The sequence below is a fragment of the Papilio polytes genome, unplaced genomic scaffold, assembly GCF_000836215.1.
Source record: "Papilio polytes unplaced genomic scaffold, Ppol_1.0 DF822845.1, whole genome shotgun sequence".
In the NCBI taxonomy this organism is placed as follows: domain Eukaryota; kingdom Metazoa; phylum Arthropoda; class Insecta; order Lepidoptera; family Papilionidae; genus Papilio; species Papilio polytes.
In genome coordinates this window covers 3,279,463-3,295,147 of record NW_013526359.1, presented here as the reverse complement: position 1 = coordinate 3,295,147, position 15,685 = coordinate 3,279,463, and the positions used below count along the sequence as shown (strand labels likewise).

The following is a 15,685-nucleotide window of genomic DNA, read 5'->3' as shown; positions in this document are numbered from 1 at the left end:
TGTTCCCGCCGCTCGTTTGCCCCCTTCTCTTATAAAAAAAAAAAAGACATATATTTAAGCTATAATGTATTTCAAACACTAAGATTTTTATTGTAAGGCTTAATTTTTATTAAGAGACGATTTTCCCACTTAAATAGAAATAGAAACATAAATAATTTTACTGAAAAACAAGAGATTAACAATTACAATAACAGTTATACCAACTAAAAGATAATTACAATTTGTGGTTAATATATATTTAATCTGGTAACAAATTTCACTCACCGTTCCTTTGACACTGGCGATAGCTCGTGAATCACCAACATTGGCGCAATAGACTACATTGTCTTTAATAAGCACTACCACAGCTGTGCTACCAGCCACCTTCTCCTGCAGCAGGTCTTCTTCCAGCATCGCCTGGTCAAGGTCCAGGAACCCCTGTCACAAAAGAAAACAAACAAAACTTTGATTAATATTTTCATGTGAACAATGCTGCAATAACTTAGGTCGGAGATGTGTCAATTTTTTGTATATACAGAAAAAGGTAATTTATTGAGAGACAAAAATAAATAAATAAATAAAATGGGTATTAGAGAATGAATGAAATATTCCTTTCATGTATATGAACATAAAAGTTGTCTAAGGTCAAAATATTATGTTTACTATATTAATAGTCAAGCCTATTCAGCATCAAATTCTTGCAGGAAGCCTGTAAAGTTTGTATCTTTATTGTGAATATATTTAGTAAAGAGCGTCGCTGGCTGGTGTGATTTAGTAACTAGGTAGCAGGTAACTGGTTAATTGTTTATTTGTAAGGCAATTCTCCCAGTAATAAAAAATAAAGGCAACTCTAAATATAATAAAAGTGTAAATTCTTACATTCACTTCAAACCCTAAGTCAGAGGTTGTGAACAAATGGTATGCATGTCTTAAAGGGAAAATATTTTCGGCACGTTAATGATCCCAAAAATCTTTATGTACGAAGAAAAAAAAAATATGAAATAAGTATTCTATCAAAAAAATTTGATGGTACATCTCTCGTATCACCACATATAACATTTTTTTTAATGTAATATAAGGTGGCAAACAAGCAAGCAGCCACCGAATCCACCAAAATGGTAAGCGACCACTGCCCATAAACATCTGCAATTGCAGATGCATTGCCTACCCTTAATTGACGTAGGAGACGCACATAAAGAGGACATTAAAAAAAGGTTCACGACCCCTGAAATATGTTACATACAATGAAATATTTTTACCTGTTTCAGTGCTTCTTCAACATTACCAAGATGATATTCTGGACGATTAGTGATGTATTTGTGTAGATGCTTGCCCGCATACTCTGCTATATTTGCCCCTAATAACACAATCTAATAGTACAAAAAAGTCCTAAATACAACGAAATAATAATCATTATTCCACTAATCATTATAACCTCTAAAGTTTTTGCCGTATTTATCTGTGCAATTAACCTTGTATTCTTAGAACATTAATGAGAGTATAATTAAAATCAACTATATTTACAGATAAAAACAATTTAAAAACACCTTTAGTGTTTGCAACACTGCACCTAAACACTTATATAAAGTACTAGCTGTTGCTTGCAACTTTGCGTGAAATTAAATAAAAAACACAGATAAATTACTTTTCAACCAAATCAATTTAAAAAAAACATACAAAAATATCTTTCCTCTTTATAATATTACTATAGACAGATAAATATTACAGGGATAAGAAATTCCACTTACCACCATGGCCATCGTAAACAGCAAAGAAAGCGGTACCAGGGTCATCCGGCAGCGACAGTATATGTGTATGCGAATCATCCATAGAGACCCTCCAACCTTGCATGCAGGAGGAACCGACAAGGTACCTCGAGTCCTGGCATGTCGATGACTGCTTCTCTGTGATCGGCTCCGACAACGTCTGCCCCATTACTCTGTTAAATACATTAGAATCTTGTTAACTCAAATCACAAGTGGTTACAAATAAAATATAAAAACCATGTCGGTTAAAAGTTATATAATAGTTAGATTCTAAGGAGAATTGACTAAATACAAATTATAGTTGCCGGCACGCCCGGTGTAATACCACAACCACACAGAAGACAGGCGTGAAATGGAAGCAATTCCGTGTTTCGTCCGATGAGTGTGGTGCTGGAGGCCTAATTTAAGTCCCTTTCTATTTATCACCCTTTTCTTATAAGGAGAGGATGGGAAGGGGAAGTGGATTTGACAGTGGAGGAGATGCATAGGAAGGGGAAATATCCTCTTTATGTGCGTCTCCTCCTCCGTCGTATAAGGGTAGGCAACGCATCTGCAATTGCAGATGTCTATGGGCAGCGGTCCCTTCGCCATTTTGGCGGATTCAAGTGGCCGCTTGCTCATTTGCCACCTATGTTATAAAAAAAAATACTTAATAAGTTTAATTTATAATTTTTTTTTTTCAATTTATAAAGTTTGTTTCAAAAAAACTGAGAAATAAAAATAGAGAGAGGATTGCCCAATTTTTAAAGTGAATAATTACAATAACATAAACTTTTGAAGCAATGTTTTTCTGATGATTACTTTATAAAAATAATTGAAAATTATTTTGTTAACTAGAACAAATAAGTTACCAACTAAGATATCAAATAAAAGTTGTTAAAGATAAGATAACTACTCATTAGGAGTTACAAAATAACAGATGTACCTATTTGATATAAAAAAATTACTTTTATAAACTAACAAATAGTATGTTATATATTTATATAGTAAAATAAAGTTAAATTTCCTGAACGATTTATCAATTTTATATACTCGTTGATTCGTCTGTTTTTCATGACTAAAAACTGATGTCATTCAAAGCTTTTGAAGATCATACAATTTTTATAATGATTAAAATTAATTACATACCGCACATTAACGATAAACACTTATTGGATCAATATCTTATTTGTTTAGGTATACTCGCTGATATTTTTAATGACTAACAACAAAAACAAAAGGCTCGATACCACCCACTTACTATAATAAAACCAGAGATTCAGAGGATTCGCAATAAGATGTACTTACTTTTATATTTCCGGTTTGCAGATTAATAAGCGCTATTTTAATTACGTTCTATATCAATATATCCTGTAATTATCGACTGCTCAAAGTGCGTTGCTAAATATTGAAGTAAATATCCAGCAAATGTCAATAAGACAAGACCACAATTTACCATAGACAAGATAAGAATTTAATTTTTGTTAAAAATGCGTTTAATCTTAGAAAAAACATTTCAATTACATCATTACCACCGGGGGCTAGGAAAACTAACGACTAGAAATATATTATGCTTTTTCCACGCTCAGTTTCATAATAGATTAATTTGTACTCACCTTAAAATTTTTGACGAAGAAAACATACTTCACAGTTATTAAATCTTGCACTTTTATTGTTTAGTTTATTTTAAATCTATTGCAATTTATTTTGGTGTATTTAGCGAGAAAACAAAAATGTTTGACATTAAAAAATGACAATAAAGCTATCATGACATTTAACTTCAAAATGACACTTGAAGTTTTCATGTACGAAATGGTCTAAGGCGGGAATTTCAATAAAGCCAGTTTCATTCTATTCAAACTTTTTTCGACCGATCGTTTCTATGGATTTATTCGGCTCAATGGAAAAATATCTTAATTTTATTAATCGCTAGGCCGAAATTTAACATAAGAAAAAAATATTTATGATACCTCAAACTTGTAATTTGATGCATTAGTGTTAGAGTACACACATGTAGGATTTGGGGGACAAATAAATTCCATTATACCCGAATGTTTAGCAGATTATTCATTTTCATTCGGTTTTCCGTCATATAAATATATAAATATTGATGAGAGTGATTTCGTATAGTGTTTTTATGACGTCAGATCTCGATCGCTTAGGCAATATGTAACAAATATTGCATATGATTATACATCAACGAAAGAAATACTGATTAAAAGCTTGTCAAGGAAATGTTACGCGTATGCCATAATTTCCGATGAAAATTAAAAGAGTAAACTAGGCTTTAACTAGATAAGACCTTGATAACTTGATAGAAAAGTTCAGTTCTCATACAATTCAATATTTTCTGGTGGGTTCGTGGTCAAACTCTTGCTAATTTAACGTAAAATACTGTAGAGAAACTCAATAATATTTAAATCTGATCTAAGAGCGTGAAAAGTTTTCAATTCTTAGTCAATAAAAAGAAATGTTTAGTCTATGGGTTAAAGGCGTGATTTATTATTTTTATACCTACCTACCTAACTATTTTTTTAGCAAAATGTTAATGTATGGTAATGTAACAGCCTTAAATTAAATATTTTGCTTATCTTGCGCATTCCATAAACGTTACGGCAGAGTAAATCGAGCAAGAGGCGAATGATGAAATCGAAACCTCATCGCGTCATGCCAGTTGCATGCCAGTATCAATTAACCGCGCGCCGAGAGAGCGCGAACGCAGATTCCGTGCCGCGTGTTTATTTCAAATTTGGAATTAGTTATTTCTTTTTTTTATTTGTCGCATTTCCAGATACAAAATGGCCTGCCCAATGAGGTGAGTTTTTTCCTTTATTTTTATTTTGTTAAATTATTCCTCTTGATAAAAAATACTATTAATATTTCACGATGGTGGTTAAATAAAATTTTTAATACATTCATTTTATCGGATGTTACTGAGGAATGTTTTACTACAGCCTCGACTAAATATAAAAAAGAAAGTGGAAATATTTAAAAGATGCGTTTTTAATTTTTTAGTACTCAAACAACTTAAAACTATTTACTATTTAAGTGTTGAATTTGAAAATTCTCATTATCATAATTTTTAAATATCTTTTGCAAGGTAAATTAAAAAAAAAACATCTGGATAACGTATTGGCATTCCATTGTCAGTTACCATATTATTCTTTTAAAAAAAAAGCAGATGTTAGCAAATGGAATGAGCTGTTGTAATGAAAACGAATAAGAAAATAAAATTTGTGGTATTTTAGTAATATTGTAGGTCTTAAAAATATTTATTAAGCTACCGTGTGTATAAAATATCACATTTCTATAGTCAAGTCTTAAACACTATTAAAAAAAATAACGATCGACTAGTGAAACCACATTTAAATAAATGTAACCGTGACTTAAATTATAAGATAATATCATGGTTTAATTCCAAATTCCATTAACATTTCTCGGATACGCGTTTCAGTATTCGGCTGAAGTCCAATAAATATGATAATCACATTTATTACACATACTCATTTGGCACGTGGTTGAAAAGCTGTCGTGTGAAAAAACCAGTTCATTGAACACACGAGTAAATAATATTACCTCCAAGTACACATGTGACATGATTTTTGAACGAATGTACCTCCAGCGTCCTTCCGCGCGGATTAAAAATACAATTTTTACCCTAATAACTTACTATTATTGATATGTTTGTTTGTAATTACATATCTCCACAACGGCTAAACGGATCTCGATGAAAGACACAGAAATGTAGAATAAATTATGGAAGAACACTTATTAAGTTTTTTTTAATTTGAATGTAGTCGGAGACAAAAGTAAAGCTAGTTTAACACATATATTGATAAAAAGAGAAAGTGTTTACATTGTTTAGAATTTACGTAACAATTTCAGTGTAAACCTGTTTGCAAATACGTTATTCAACACTAGCGAAATTATATGTCAATACACTTCTCTTTCGAACATTGGAAACATTAATAATCGTATCAAATACTTACATAGGTGTTTTTATGTAAACATATCTATTTAACATATCTTAACCGCTTCTCAACTATCTAAATGTACATTTCACCAAATAACGAAAATGCCCAGTATAGAACTACAAGTTACCTGACCCGGTACGCATAGGTTTAACTAAATTATGATAGCACACTAGCGCTCTTCTCACTATGCCAAAAAGGTCAAAAGTCCTTTTCCTATTGTAGCTGTTCGGATTTATTTATTCTATGATATTTTCTATTTTCTCCAATTTAAATGACTATATATCTATTTATAAAAAACAATTATATACCATAATAATACGTTTGTACTTTATTCGTACTTTACCAAATCCACGTACGGAACCAAATTGCAACTTACCTCAAGCAGGTTGTACTGTCATTGAATACAAATATTTATTGATGCGTGTTAGCGTATCTTGTTTGTAAAAACCGGCTGCTTACGTTTTTACAAATGAAATTAATTCCAAATACCTTAACACCGCAGGAGGGCCTCGCTTTTACGTACGTAATGTAGAGTAGGTACCAATTGACTAATCCGTAATATTTTTTTGGTCGGAATGACGAGATGTATCATGTTTTAACAATACAGGCGTTAGGGCAGGCCAATGTGGGGCGACAGCCCAGGGCGCCGCACATAAAAGGGGCGCCAAAAGCCCATAAAGGGGACCCACAGTTAAAGAGGCACCTCATACGCATAAAAGGGCGCCTTTTTCATGAGATTGGGCGCCGTAGAAATCTTGCCCAGGGCGCAAGTCTCTGTTAGCACTGTGCGTATGAAGTGGGCATAAGATTCGTATCCTTTTCCGAAATGTCACTGTCGGGGTTATACATTCCTAAAAAAACATTCAATGCCACTACGATATTGACGTACTAAAATGAACTCGCAAGGAAACTTGATGACATTGGTGGATGTTAATTATTATTTGTTTTGGCTAGAAAGTATTTTGTTATTAAGATCAGATTTAATTTCGTGTATCTTTGTTAAGCTTTACATCAAACAGATTTGTAGTAATTTCTTAGCTAGTTAAAAACTTTTGCCTGCGACTCCGCCCGCGTTGAGAATAAAAGTATATATCCTATGTGGTCTTCCAGACTATCCTCTACATCTAAGCCAAATTTCATGGAAATTCGTTCAGCAGTTTAGGCTACAAACATCCAACTTTTGCTTTTATAATTAGTAAGATTAGATTTGTAATATTTTAATTTCTCGCATAGGTCAGTAATGGACGATTCAGGCGCCCAAGATGGCAGCCACCTCGGCAACGAGGCGGGTATGCTGTACGGAGAGTACCTGATGTTAGAGAAGCTCCTCACCTCGCAGCGGATGCTTAGTGCTGAGTCTTCGAAGCCGGTGCACGATGAACATTTATTTATTGTTACTCACCAAGGTAAATTGACCTGTAAATCCTAAATTAGGGGACCTCCGGGATATAAACTATGTGTGACAAATACGACCCAGTGAGAACGACCGACGGTTCGGTGTAAAGTTTGGTCAGAAAATATAGAAAACCTAGATATAGGCATAAAAATAATACACAACAGTCTTGTCTTCAGAGGAAAATAATCTGATAAAGATCTTGGTGTATTTTTAAAATATTGATTGAACCCAATAAATTACTTAGTTTAGTAATCGGGTCAAATGAGTTAGTACTACTATATTAACAAAAAGTCCGTGAATAATTTTGTAATGGGAAATATAGATGCCGAGGGGGTTTTGGTGGGTACAAACCTGTTTTCCCTCCAAAAGGAAGGGTATCTTTTTGAAGATTTCCCCTTGGATACAAAAAGGGGGAATTTTAGATAGAAATGAGATCGTTGGAACCTAGTATTTGACAAACCATAGATTAATTTTTATTGCCATATTTTCAGCTTACGAACTGTGGTTCAAACAGATTATCTTCGAGGTGGATTCAGTACGTTCACTGTTAGACGTTGAGGGATTGGATGAAGGGCATACCATGGAAATTCTGAAACGGCTCAACAGAGTTGTACTTATATTAAAGGTAACTTGCTATATTATACCAAAATATTTCTTAAGAACGTTAAAATAAAGTGCTTTTTCCCTTAACTATTATAGAACAAATTAATCAAAGATTTGTGTAATTTGATGAAAAAACAACAGAATAATTATTCTTCTTTCTTCTTATGCAATTAATACGATTTCTAAGACAATCTAATGGCAAAAAATGCAATTAGATGCGCTCAAATAATTCCCGCGTATAAACACGAGGGCGATGTACTCAAATAACACTCGATATTGCACTTCTACATAGTTGCATTTTGTCAAGGTTAACCAGGTCATTGGTATCGGTTACAACTCGTTTAATTACGTTAAACACGATACGATATTGTTTTATTTTTCTGCTGCGTCAAAAAAGATTGTCGAATTTGAAGATCTACGATTGGTGATGACGGACTGTTGCGTCATCCGCGACCAATCAGAGACCGTGAAGGTTGAATCGCGCCATTGAAGTTTTTGTTTTTTTTTTAATTTGTTTTTTTAACTTAAAACAAAAGGCCATCTAAATGCGTATTTTACTGTATTTGACAAGCGATTATTATTTGATTAAAACGCCTTAAATATACGCTTTACAGTACAATATCTTACAAATATTATAAATGCGAAAGTTAAGATGGATGTTTGTTAGAGTTTGTAGCCTAAACTGCTGAACGTATCTCGATGAAGAACAAATGGGCTACTTTTTTAATTCCTCGAGGTCAGAGTCGCAGCTGAAAGCTAGTTTCATATAAAATAATCCTGTATTATAGGCCACATTGACTGTATTATTGAAAAAAAAATTGCTATTTCTTTTAATAATTCATTAGAATTATAATAAACTGGAATGTTTACTATGAGTTTCTCTTGTCGATATAATTATAGGTAATAAAAAATGAATCTATACCATTTTATTTAAATTAAACCGGATAAAAATGTATTTTATAAATGTATTTCGGCAAAACTCTAGTTAGCAACGAAATGGCAACAGTCGCGTAACGTTTGATCTTACACCCAGGGTAGAATACCTTTTTTCGCGCGCCCATCCCTGTTCGAAAACCATATAGTTACAAAAAATATTCACCAGTTTTTTTTTTTGACCATTTATTGCCACATTGCGAGCTACGCCCGTGGCATAATGCCCCATCCCCTCCTCGCTATGCTACTGGCCATACCATTTTATAGTTTTTTTTTTAATATTTCCCTTGACTCATATCCAGTAGTTTCTTGATTCGTAAGCGAAGATATCTTGTTTTGATGTTAATTATCTAGTAGGCTGATAATTACGCGTTGACATGTGACCTCTCACACTGATCTCTGAGGCCCGTCACCGGTTTCATGTTACAGTTAAATTGTGTACATTACTTACAACTGAGGAAAAATGTAAAAAAAATCCCTAGTGAATATCATAATCGTAAAAAGACGAAACACAAATCATCTTTCCAAATATGTATGTCAACTACAACTGATTTGAATTTTCAAAATAACTACCTATAGTTAGTTAGATGGTAAACTGTCGATGTTTATTATTTTACGGTGACATCCATATCATACGTCAAACGTATTCCGAAACGTAGCACGACCTAAATTAATGCGTATTCTTTTATTAATGTCAAATACCTAAGGTTAAAAGATAGTAACAGTTATAATAATTAATAATTAAACATATATATTTTCAACTAGCTGTTGCCCGCGACTTCGTCCGCGCAATTTTGAGATTTTAAAAATAGTCTATAGTATGCCCGTTTATGTCAGCTACCCTTCAGTGAAAGTGCGTTCGAAATCGACTCAGCCGTTTCGGAGACAAAAAAAATAAAGACAGACAGACGGACAGACAAAAAAAGCGATTTTCGTTATACGCATCGTAAAAACATCATCCTTCCGAAATCTGTAATTTTTCTTTTGTTACAAACAGACACTTCGATTTTATTATATACTCGTATATAGATAATATAGATTTAAAATCTTGATACATAATATGTTCATCGCCAGATGGGGGCTGTTAGCTTCCCTAGACGTAACCTAGGGCATCTAGCGACGCCCATTGAATACCCTTAAACTTATCTTGCACACTTTTCCCACACTAAAGTTACATATAACGAGATTCTAATGTTTAGAATTCTGGAAAAAATATCCATTTTATTAGCCGGATTTTACGACTTCCGTCATAAATGTTGTGCAACGAACCCTCTGGAATTTATTATTCTTTACGATGCGTTAATTTATTCAATGGTACTCTCTGTTTTACAGTTTAAAGTTTTTGTAAGTAAGCAGGTTCCTTCAATTCAGTATTAACAATTGTTAATGAAACCAGCGTGCTGGGCGAAATTTTTACCTCTGTCGCCCCCTTTTTTATCACTTTTAGGGGATAGTAGTAAAAAGGGCTATAATGGTAACATGAATAAACAGAGCTAAGAGACTTTAATTCACAGACCTATGGTGTCTACTATTCAGCGCCCTTGGCGGTCAAGCAACCGTACCTTAACGCCGGCCCTACTTTCTTTGTGACTCAACGCACAACTGTTTAGTTTGATATCTATGAGCTTATATGGAAGTGCACTACTAGATTTTTAGTAATGCAAAACAGTTGAATTGACTGTGAAACAATCGACAATCGATTTTTTTTATTTATGGAGCTTCAGTTTGTTTATTTCTTATCTTCATAACATTTTCAGTTGCTAGTCGATCAAGTGATGATATTAGAGACGATGACGCCACTGGACTTTATGGACTTTAGACATTACCTCCGCCCCGCCTCCGGCTTCCAGAGTTTGCAGTTCCGACTCTTAGAGAACAAGGTAATTGCACTGTCTGATGTTTCAATGAAAAAGATTCAAATGTATAGAGGAGGCATAGTTGACTCTTCACTTAAAATATTCCACGCATAATCATAACTAACCATTAAATGATATTTAGTTAGTTTAATGTTAAGTTTAAATTATTTTACAAAAGGCGAAGAATTATATTTTTTTTTAAATTACATGTCAATACAAGGACACGAGGTACTAAACTTGAAAACTGATATAGTACCTATCAAAGACAGTACCAGTGAAAAAATGTTCTATGCCTCGTCTATATACTATTTAAATGTCTCCGTTTTTATTGTCTGACAATACTAGCTGTTCTCGTGCGGCTTCACCCGCATGAAATTATAAAAACTTTATTTTATTGTTTACATTTGTCAAATTATCAATTGCAAATGTCAAAATTAACGTTACCATAATAACATTGCTTCCTTAATGTTGGCAGCTTGTAGTTTATGTTCCCTTTCCAACATGAAGGTTTTTTCCAATTTATTTACCTCCTAAGTTTAATAACGTGAATATATATATCCTAAAGCGTGTCGTAAATGTTCCTACATTCTTATTAAAGAAAGGATTATTCTAAAATAGGCTGTGATTGCTGACATCCTACACTACATAGTGTGTGTTTACGCGTTATTATATTAGTACATATTTGTTCTTTTTTCTAGCTGGGTCTAAAGCAAGCTCTTCGTGTTAAGTACAACCAGAATTATCAAACGGTGTTCGGCGATGACCCTGAGGCTATGGAATCTTTACGCAAGTAAGTGATTCTCATTGAGTGTTTACTGTCTCATAACGAACAGTCAGCCGTAACTGTGGCATAGTCCGTTTAGTGTGGCAATACTGCTGACTTGACTGGTCAGTTCATTTTACAAAGCATAACACGTGAACCATGTATTTTTATAAATATAGAAGACAAAAGAATTTAGACGCTAATGAAAATAGACCGAAAGAGGAAGAGAACAGAAGTTAGGGGAAGTAAGAAACGGTGAACAAAAAGATGTACAATCGGGGAAACTGTCGGTCTTTCACCTTAAAGCTACAATCGTTTGAATACTTTGAACCTAGACGCGAAATGTGTCTATACGAAATCTGTCTATATAAATGTGTCTATACAAAATGTGTCTATATAAATGTGTCTATATAAATATGTCTATACAAAATGTCTCTATACAAAATGTGTCTATACAAAATATGTCTATATAAATGTGTCTATACGAAAAATACTCGGTTAGTGATTCGGATAGTTTCTTTTTTATCCTTTCGTTTGCACTCACTGCTACCTAATTAGTAATTGGAAGAGGCGGAGTTTGTCTCGTCTGAAGAAAGTATGGATGGATTGTGAATGAGGATATGCTTAAGGGAGTGGATTAAGATATGACGGCTGATAGAGATGTATGGAAGAGCAGATACTGTGCCCTCTAGGGAATAGGGAAAGTTGACAATGAGACGGAGTTACGCGCGTTGCAACAAGGCTATTTTTTCCTTAAGTGGAAGGATTTTTTAATTTTATTTGGTTCACCAAACAACTTAAAACTAAATACATAATTACAAATGAGAATAATTAACTATAGAAACTAGGTTTTAAGACAAAGTAGGTGTACACAACATGAATATATAAGACATCTATGAAAGAGCGACAAAGTGCACATTATAGCATAATATATTAACGCAATTGTACTGCTTTATAAATAAGCAGACGGTATTAAACGTAAATGACTCGTATGTTGAGTTCCAAAGAGTTCATTTTGCAATCAGATCAGAGGAGGAGCCAGCTCTTCTTGCGTTGATAGAGCGGTGGCTGGAGCGCACGCCGGGACTCAACACGCACGGTTTCAACTTCTGGGGGAAGTTCCAGAACGCTGTTGACACCATGATCAAAGATGACATCGACGAGGCGATGGTAAAGTCCTGGAACATTTCTTAAGAATAAATTAGAATTTGATCCTAATTTCTACAGTCTTTTCATATGTAGAGAACTACTATATTTTAATTCAGCTCAGTAGTTTTTGAGTTAAAAAAAATACAAATCTTTCCTCTTTATGCTAGTATAGATTTAAAAGTTTTCCTTTCACTTCACATTTCCGTTTCGCGATTCTATATACTGTACTGTTTTATAACTTAACTAGCTTTCGCCAGCGACTCCGTCCGCGTGGTGTTTAAAAAAAACATAAATGAGTAGTTTGCATGTTCTTCCAGACTATTCTCTACAAACTCTAACATACATCCATCCATCTAAACTTTTGCATTTGTTATATTATTATGAAGTATGATTTCTTCCAGCTTGAACCGAATGAGGTAGTTCGAAAACATCGTCTCCAAGACGCGGAGAATCGCCGGGAGATATACCGCTCTATATTCGACCCTTCAGTGCATGACGCGCTGCGCTCCCGCGGGGAGAGGAGGTGAGTACCATCATCAGCTCACACTAAGAGAGGAATCTACCCTAAGGGTGACTCGACCATAGACCACTAGCCTGAGTGCCTGTTGGTTGATTGCTTGATTTCACATCTTGAAATTTCTTTGCATGTACATATATTATGATGTTTACCTTCATAATAAGAATAGTTAAATTATGTAAATATGTATTTCGGATGTCAAAAATCACACTGGTACATGTCGGGATTCGAACCCAGGATATGAAGATTACAAGTCAAGCTTAAACCCCTGACTATATATATGTCATGTATTTGCGCTAAAATAGAAGACTTAAATTTTATGATTTTGATGGTATTACTATATATGACTCTTTGTTGGTTCTGACTTTTTATTTCCCTGTAACTTACTGATCTCAAGAAGTCTCTTGATTGGGCAGTCGCCAACACTCTTTTCTCACAATCTCTCTGAGAGCTAACTCTGTCCGGAAGCTTATACCGTCTAAGAGCCGAATATCTCCAAGAGCCGACTCTCCCTAAGAACTGACTCACTCTGAGAGCTGACTTTCTCAGATCTGACTCTATGAGAGCTGACTTTCTGTGTACTTAGTATGACCATATCCTATGCAGGTTGTCGCACAGAGCTCTTCAGGGTGCCATCATGATAACATTCTACCGCGATGAGCCGCGCTTCTCGCAGCCGCACCAGCTGCTCACGCTGCTCATGGACATCGACAGCCTCATCACCAAGTGGCGCTGTACGTACTCATCATCACAGTTGTGATCGTACTCATCATCACAGTTGTGATAGAACACCAGTAGATATCCACTAACTTTCTATTCTCAAGGTTGATTTGTGTGGAATTTTTAAATGTACAATTTCTTCTAAGTGCTTATTTCCTTAGAGGTTAGCCCCGTTTTTGACTAGCTCTTTCCCGTGACTTTGTCCGTGTGGAATATAAAAAAAAGTAAGTAGACTATGTGTTATTTCAGACTATACTCTACATGTACATCAATTCATCAATATCCGTTCAGCATTTTAGGTTACAAACTTTAAGAAACAACCATCCACACATCAAAATTTTAGCATTTATGATATTACTAAGAGAACAGTCGTTGCTATTAGATCTAAATTGTATAAAAATACAGTTTATTTTTAATAGTTTATACTGATATTGTACAGATAACCATGTCATAATGGTACAACGTATGATCGGATCCCAGCAACTGGGAACTGGCGGTTCTTCTGGATATCAGTACCTCAGGTCTACTCTTAGGTGAGTATGATTCACTCTCACTCTCTGTACTTATCCTTTACTCTTTTCTCTTTCTTAAATAATTAGCATGATTTTTATCGTGATCTATGGATTTCTTAATCTTTTGATTGAATGTTGAGGATTTTAATAATATCTTCTATACACTACAAGAACCTAGAAGCAACCTAGAATCTAGAAGGAATCAAGGTTCATATTTCTTTTTTTCTCTACAAAACATTTTTACTCCTACTAAATTTGTAGAGCGGGGGTCTCCCCCCTGGATCCGCCCTTGTCTGAATTCTTACATTATCCATACTTTCTTTCGTGTTCACTAGCTATTTACCGCGACTCCGTTCGCGTCGTTTAATAAAAACTAAAAGCAGATAGCCTACGTATTCTTCTAGACTATCCTCTACATTGTTAAATAAACTCTAACAAACATCCATCTAAACTTTCGCATTTATAATATTACGAATACTTTTTTTAAACTAATGTTATAAATGCGAAAGTTTAGATATATGTTTGTTAGAGTTTGTAGCCTAAACGGCTGAACAGATCTCGATATTTGGTATAGATGTAGAGGATATTCTGAAAGAACACAGGCTGCCCACTTTTGTTTTTTTATAACACGCGGACGGAGTCACAGGGAAAAGCTAGTTCTTAATGCGGGATTCTTTCGTCGGGTAAATTATGTACATATGAAAAATCGAAAAATCTAAAAACACATTGGTACAGCGGGATTCGAACCCAAGACCTGTAGATTACAAGTCAAGTGTTCAAACCACTGAGCTACCGACGCTCGCTTACTACTTTCCAATTCTACATTAATATTTATTAACTCAAATAACATTTTCAGTGATCGTTACAAAGTATTTTTGGATTTATTCAACTTGTCAACGTTCCTGTTGCCGCGATCCCTCATCCCGCCGCTGGATGACGGCATGAAGAGAAGCCTTAATCTAACTTGGGGAGATAATATTAAAGAGAATAGTCAAAATGGACAAAACAGCCAAAACGGCTTGGAATTTTTATAGTGAAAAGATTTTATTATTAATGTACTAGCTTTTATCCAAGACTCCGTCTGCGTGGAATTAAAAATAACTAAAGTGGGAATAGGTCTTTAAATATAGAGCAATTAATTAACTATATATATACTAATTTTATAAAGAGGATATATTTTTTTTTGTATTGAAATAACTCAAAAACTACTGGACCGATTTGAAAAATTATTTCGCCGTTAAAAAGCTACGTTATCAGTGAGTATAGGCTATAGTTTACATTATTTTTTAATTTCACGTGAACGAAGTCACGAGCAACAGCTAGTTTGATATAAATACATACATTTGTGACATGTCGCGTTGTTTATTTAGTACAAAAAAAGGTAAAACTTGTCATTGGGTAATTCTAAACAAGCTAGAACCGAGAAGTATATTGAAGTATTTTGATTTAACTTGGGTTATATCCAATAATAATCTTTGTTGGTGTTTTCACGTTGGAATTAAACAATAAACAATTGTAAAGTATATTTATTTCGTTTT

General features: G+C 34.1%; 2 protein-coding genes across 5 annotated transcripts in view; one reads left to right on the top strand and one right to left on the bottom strand.

Moving 5' to 3' along the window:
• Nucleotides 1-3,478, bottom strand: part of LOC106105591 (probable protein phosphatase 2C T23F11.1) — a 12,324-nt gene extending 8,846 nt beyond the window's left edge. Inside the window, exons 1-4 of one of the 4 annotated variants that reach the window (XM_013285989.1) lie at nt 3,341-3,478; nt 1,728-1,918; nt 1,239-1,336; nt 265-417 (exon numbers count right to left, since the gene is read on the bottom strand). In XM_013285989.1, the coding sequence (XP_013141443.1) occupies nt 265-417; nt 1,239-1,336; nt 1,728-1,918; nt 3,341-3,366 (468 nt within the window). In that variant the 5' untranslated portion in view covers nt 3,367-3,478. Of the gene's footprint in view, nt 1-264; nt 418-1,238; nt 1,337-1,727; nt 1,919-2,873; nt 2,978-3,032; nt 3,152-3,340 lie in introns of those variants that run through there. The other 3 variants (XM_013285990.1, XM_013285991.1, XM_013285992.1) reach the window with 3 other exon arrangements.
• Nucleotides 3,479-4,396: 918 nt separating this feature from the next.
• LOC106105533 (tryptophan 2,3-dioxygenase) lies at nt 4,397-15,672 on the top strand. Its single transcript, XM_013285901.1, has 10 exons — nt 4,397-4,539; nt 6,932-7,104; nt 7,586-7,719; nt 10,388-10,510; nt 11,185-11,276; nt 12,275-12,419; nt 12,800-12,921; nt 13,522-13,649; nt 14,075-14,168; nt 15,004-15,672. Exons 1-10 carry the CDS (start codon nt 4,523-4,525, stop codon nt 15,179-15,181), a joined length of 1,206 nt encoding a protein of 401 aa, XP_013141355.1. The 5' UTR covers nt 4,397-4,522; the 3' UTR covers nt 15,182-15,672.
• The last annotated feature ends 13 nt before the right edge of the window (nt 15,673-15,685 follow it).

Bases quoted from the DNA above. Each gene is read 5' to 3' on its own strand.
- LOC106105533 (XM_013285901.1), top strand. The intron at 11,277-12,274 runs GTAAGTGATTCT...TTTTGCAATCAG, and splicing joins GCTATGGAATCTTTACGCAA to ATCAGAGGAGGAGCCAGCTC. The intron at 12,420-12,799 runs GTAAAGTCCTGG...GATTTCTTCCAG, and splicing joins ATGACATCGACGAGGCGATG to CTTGAACCGAATGAGGTAGT.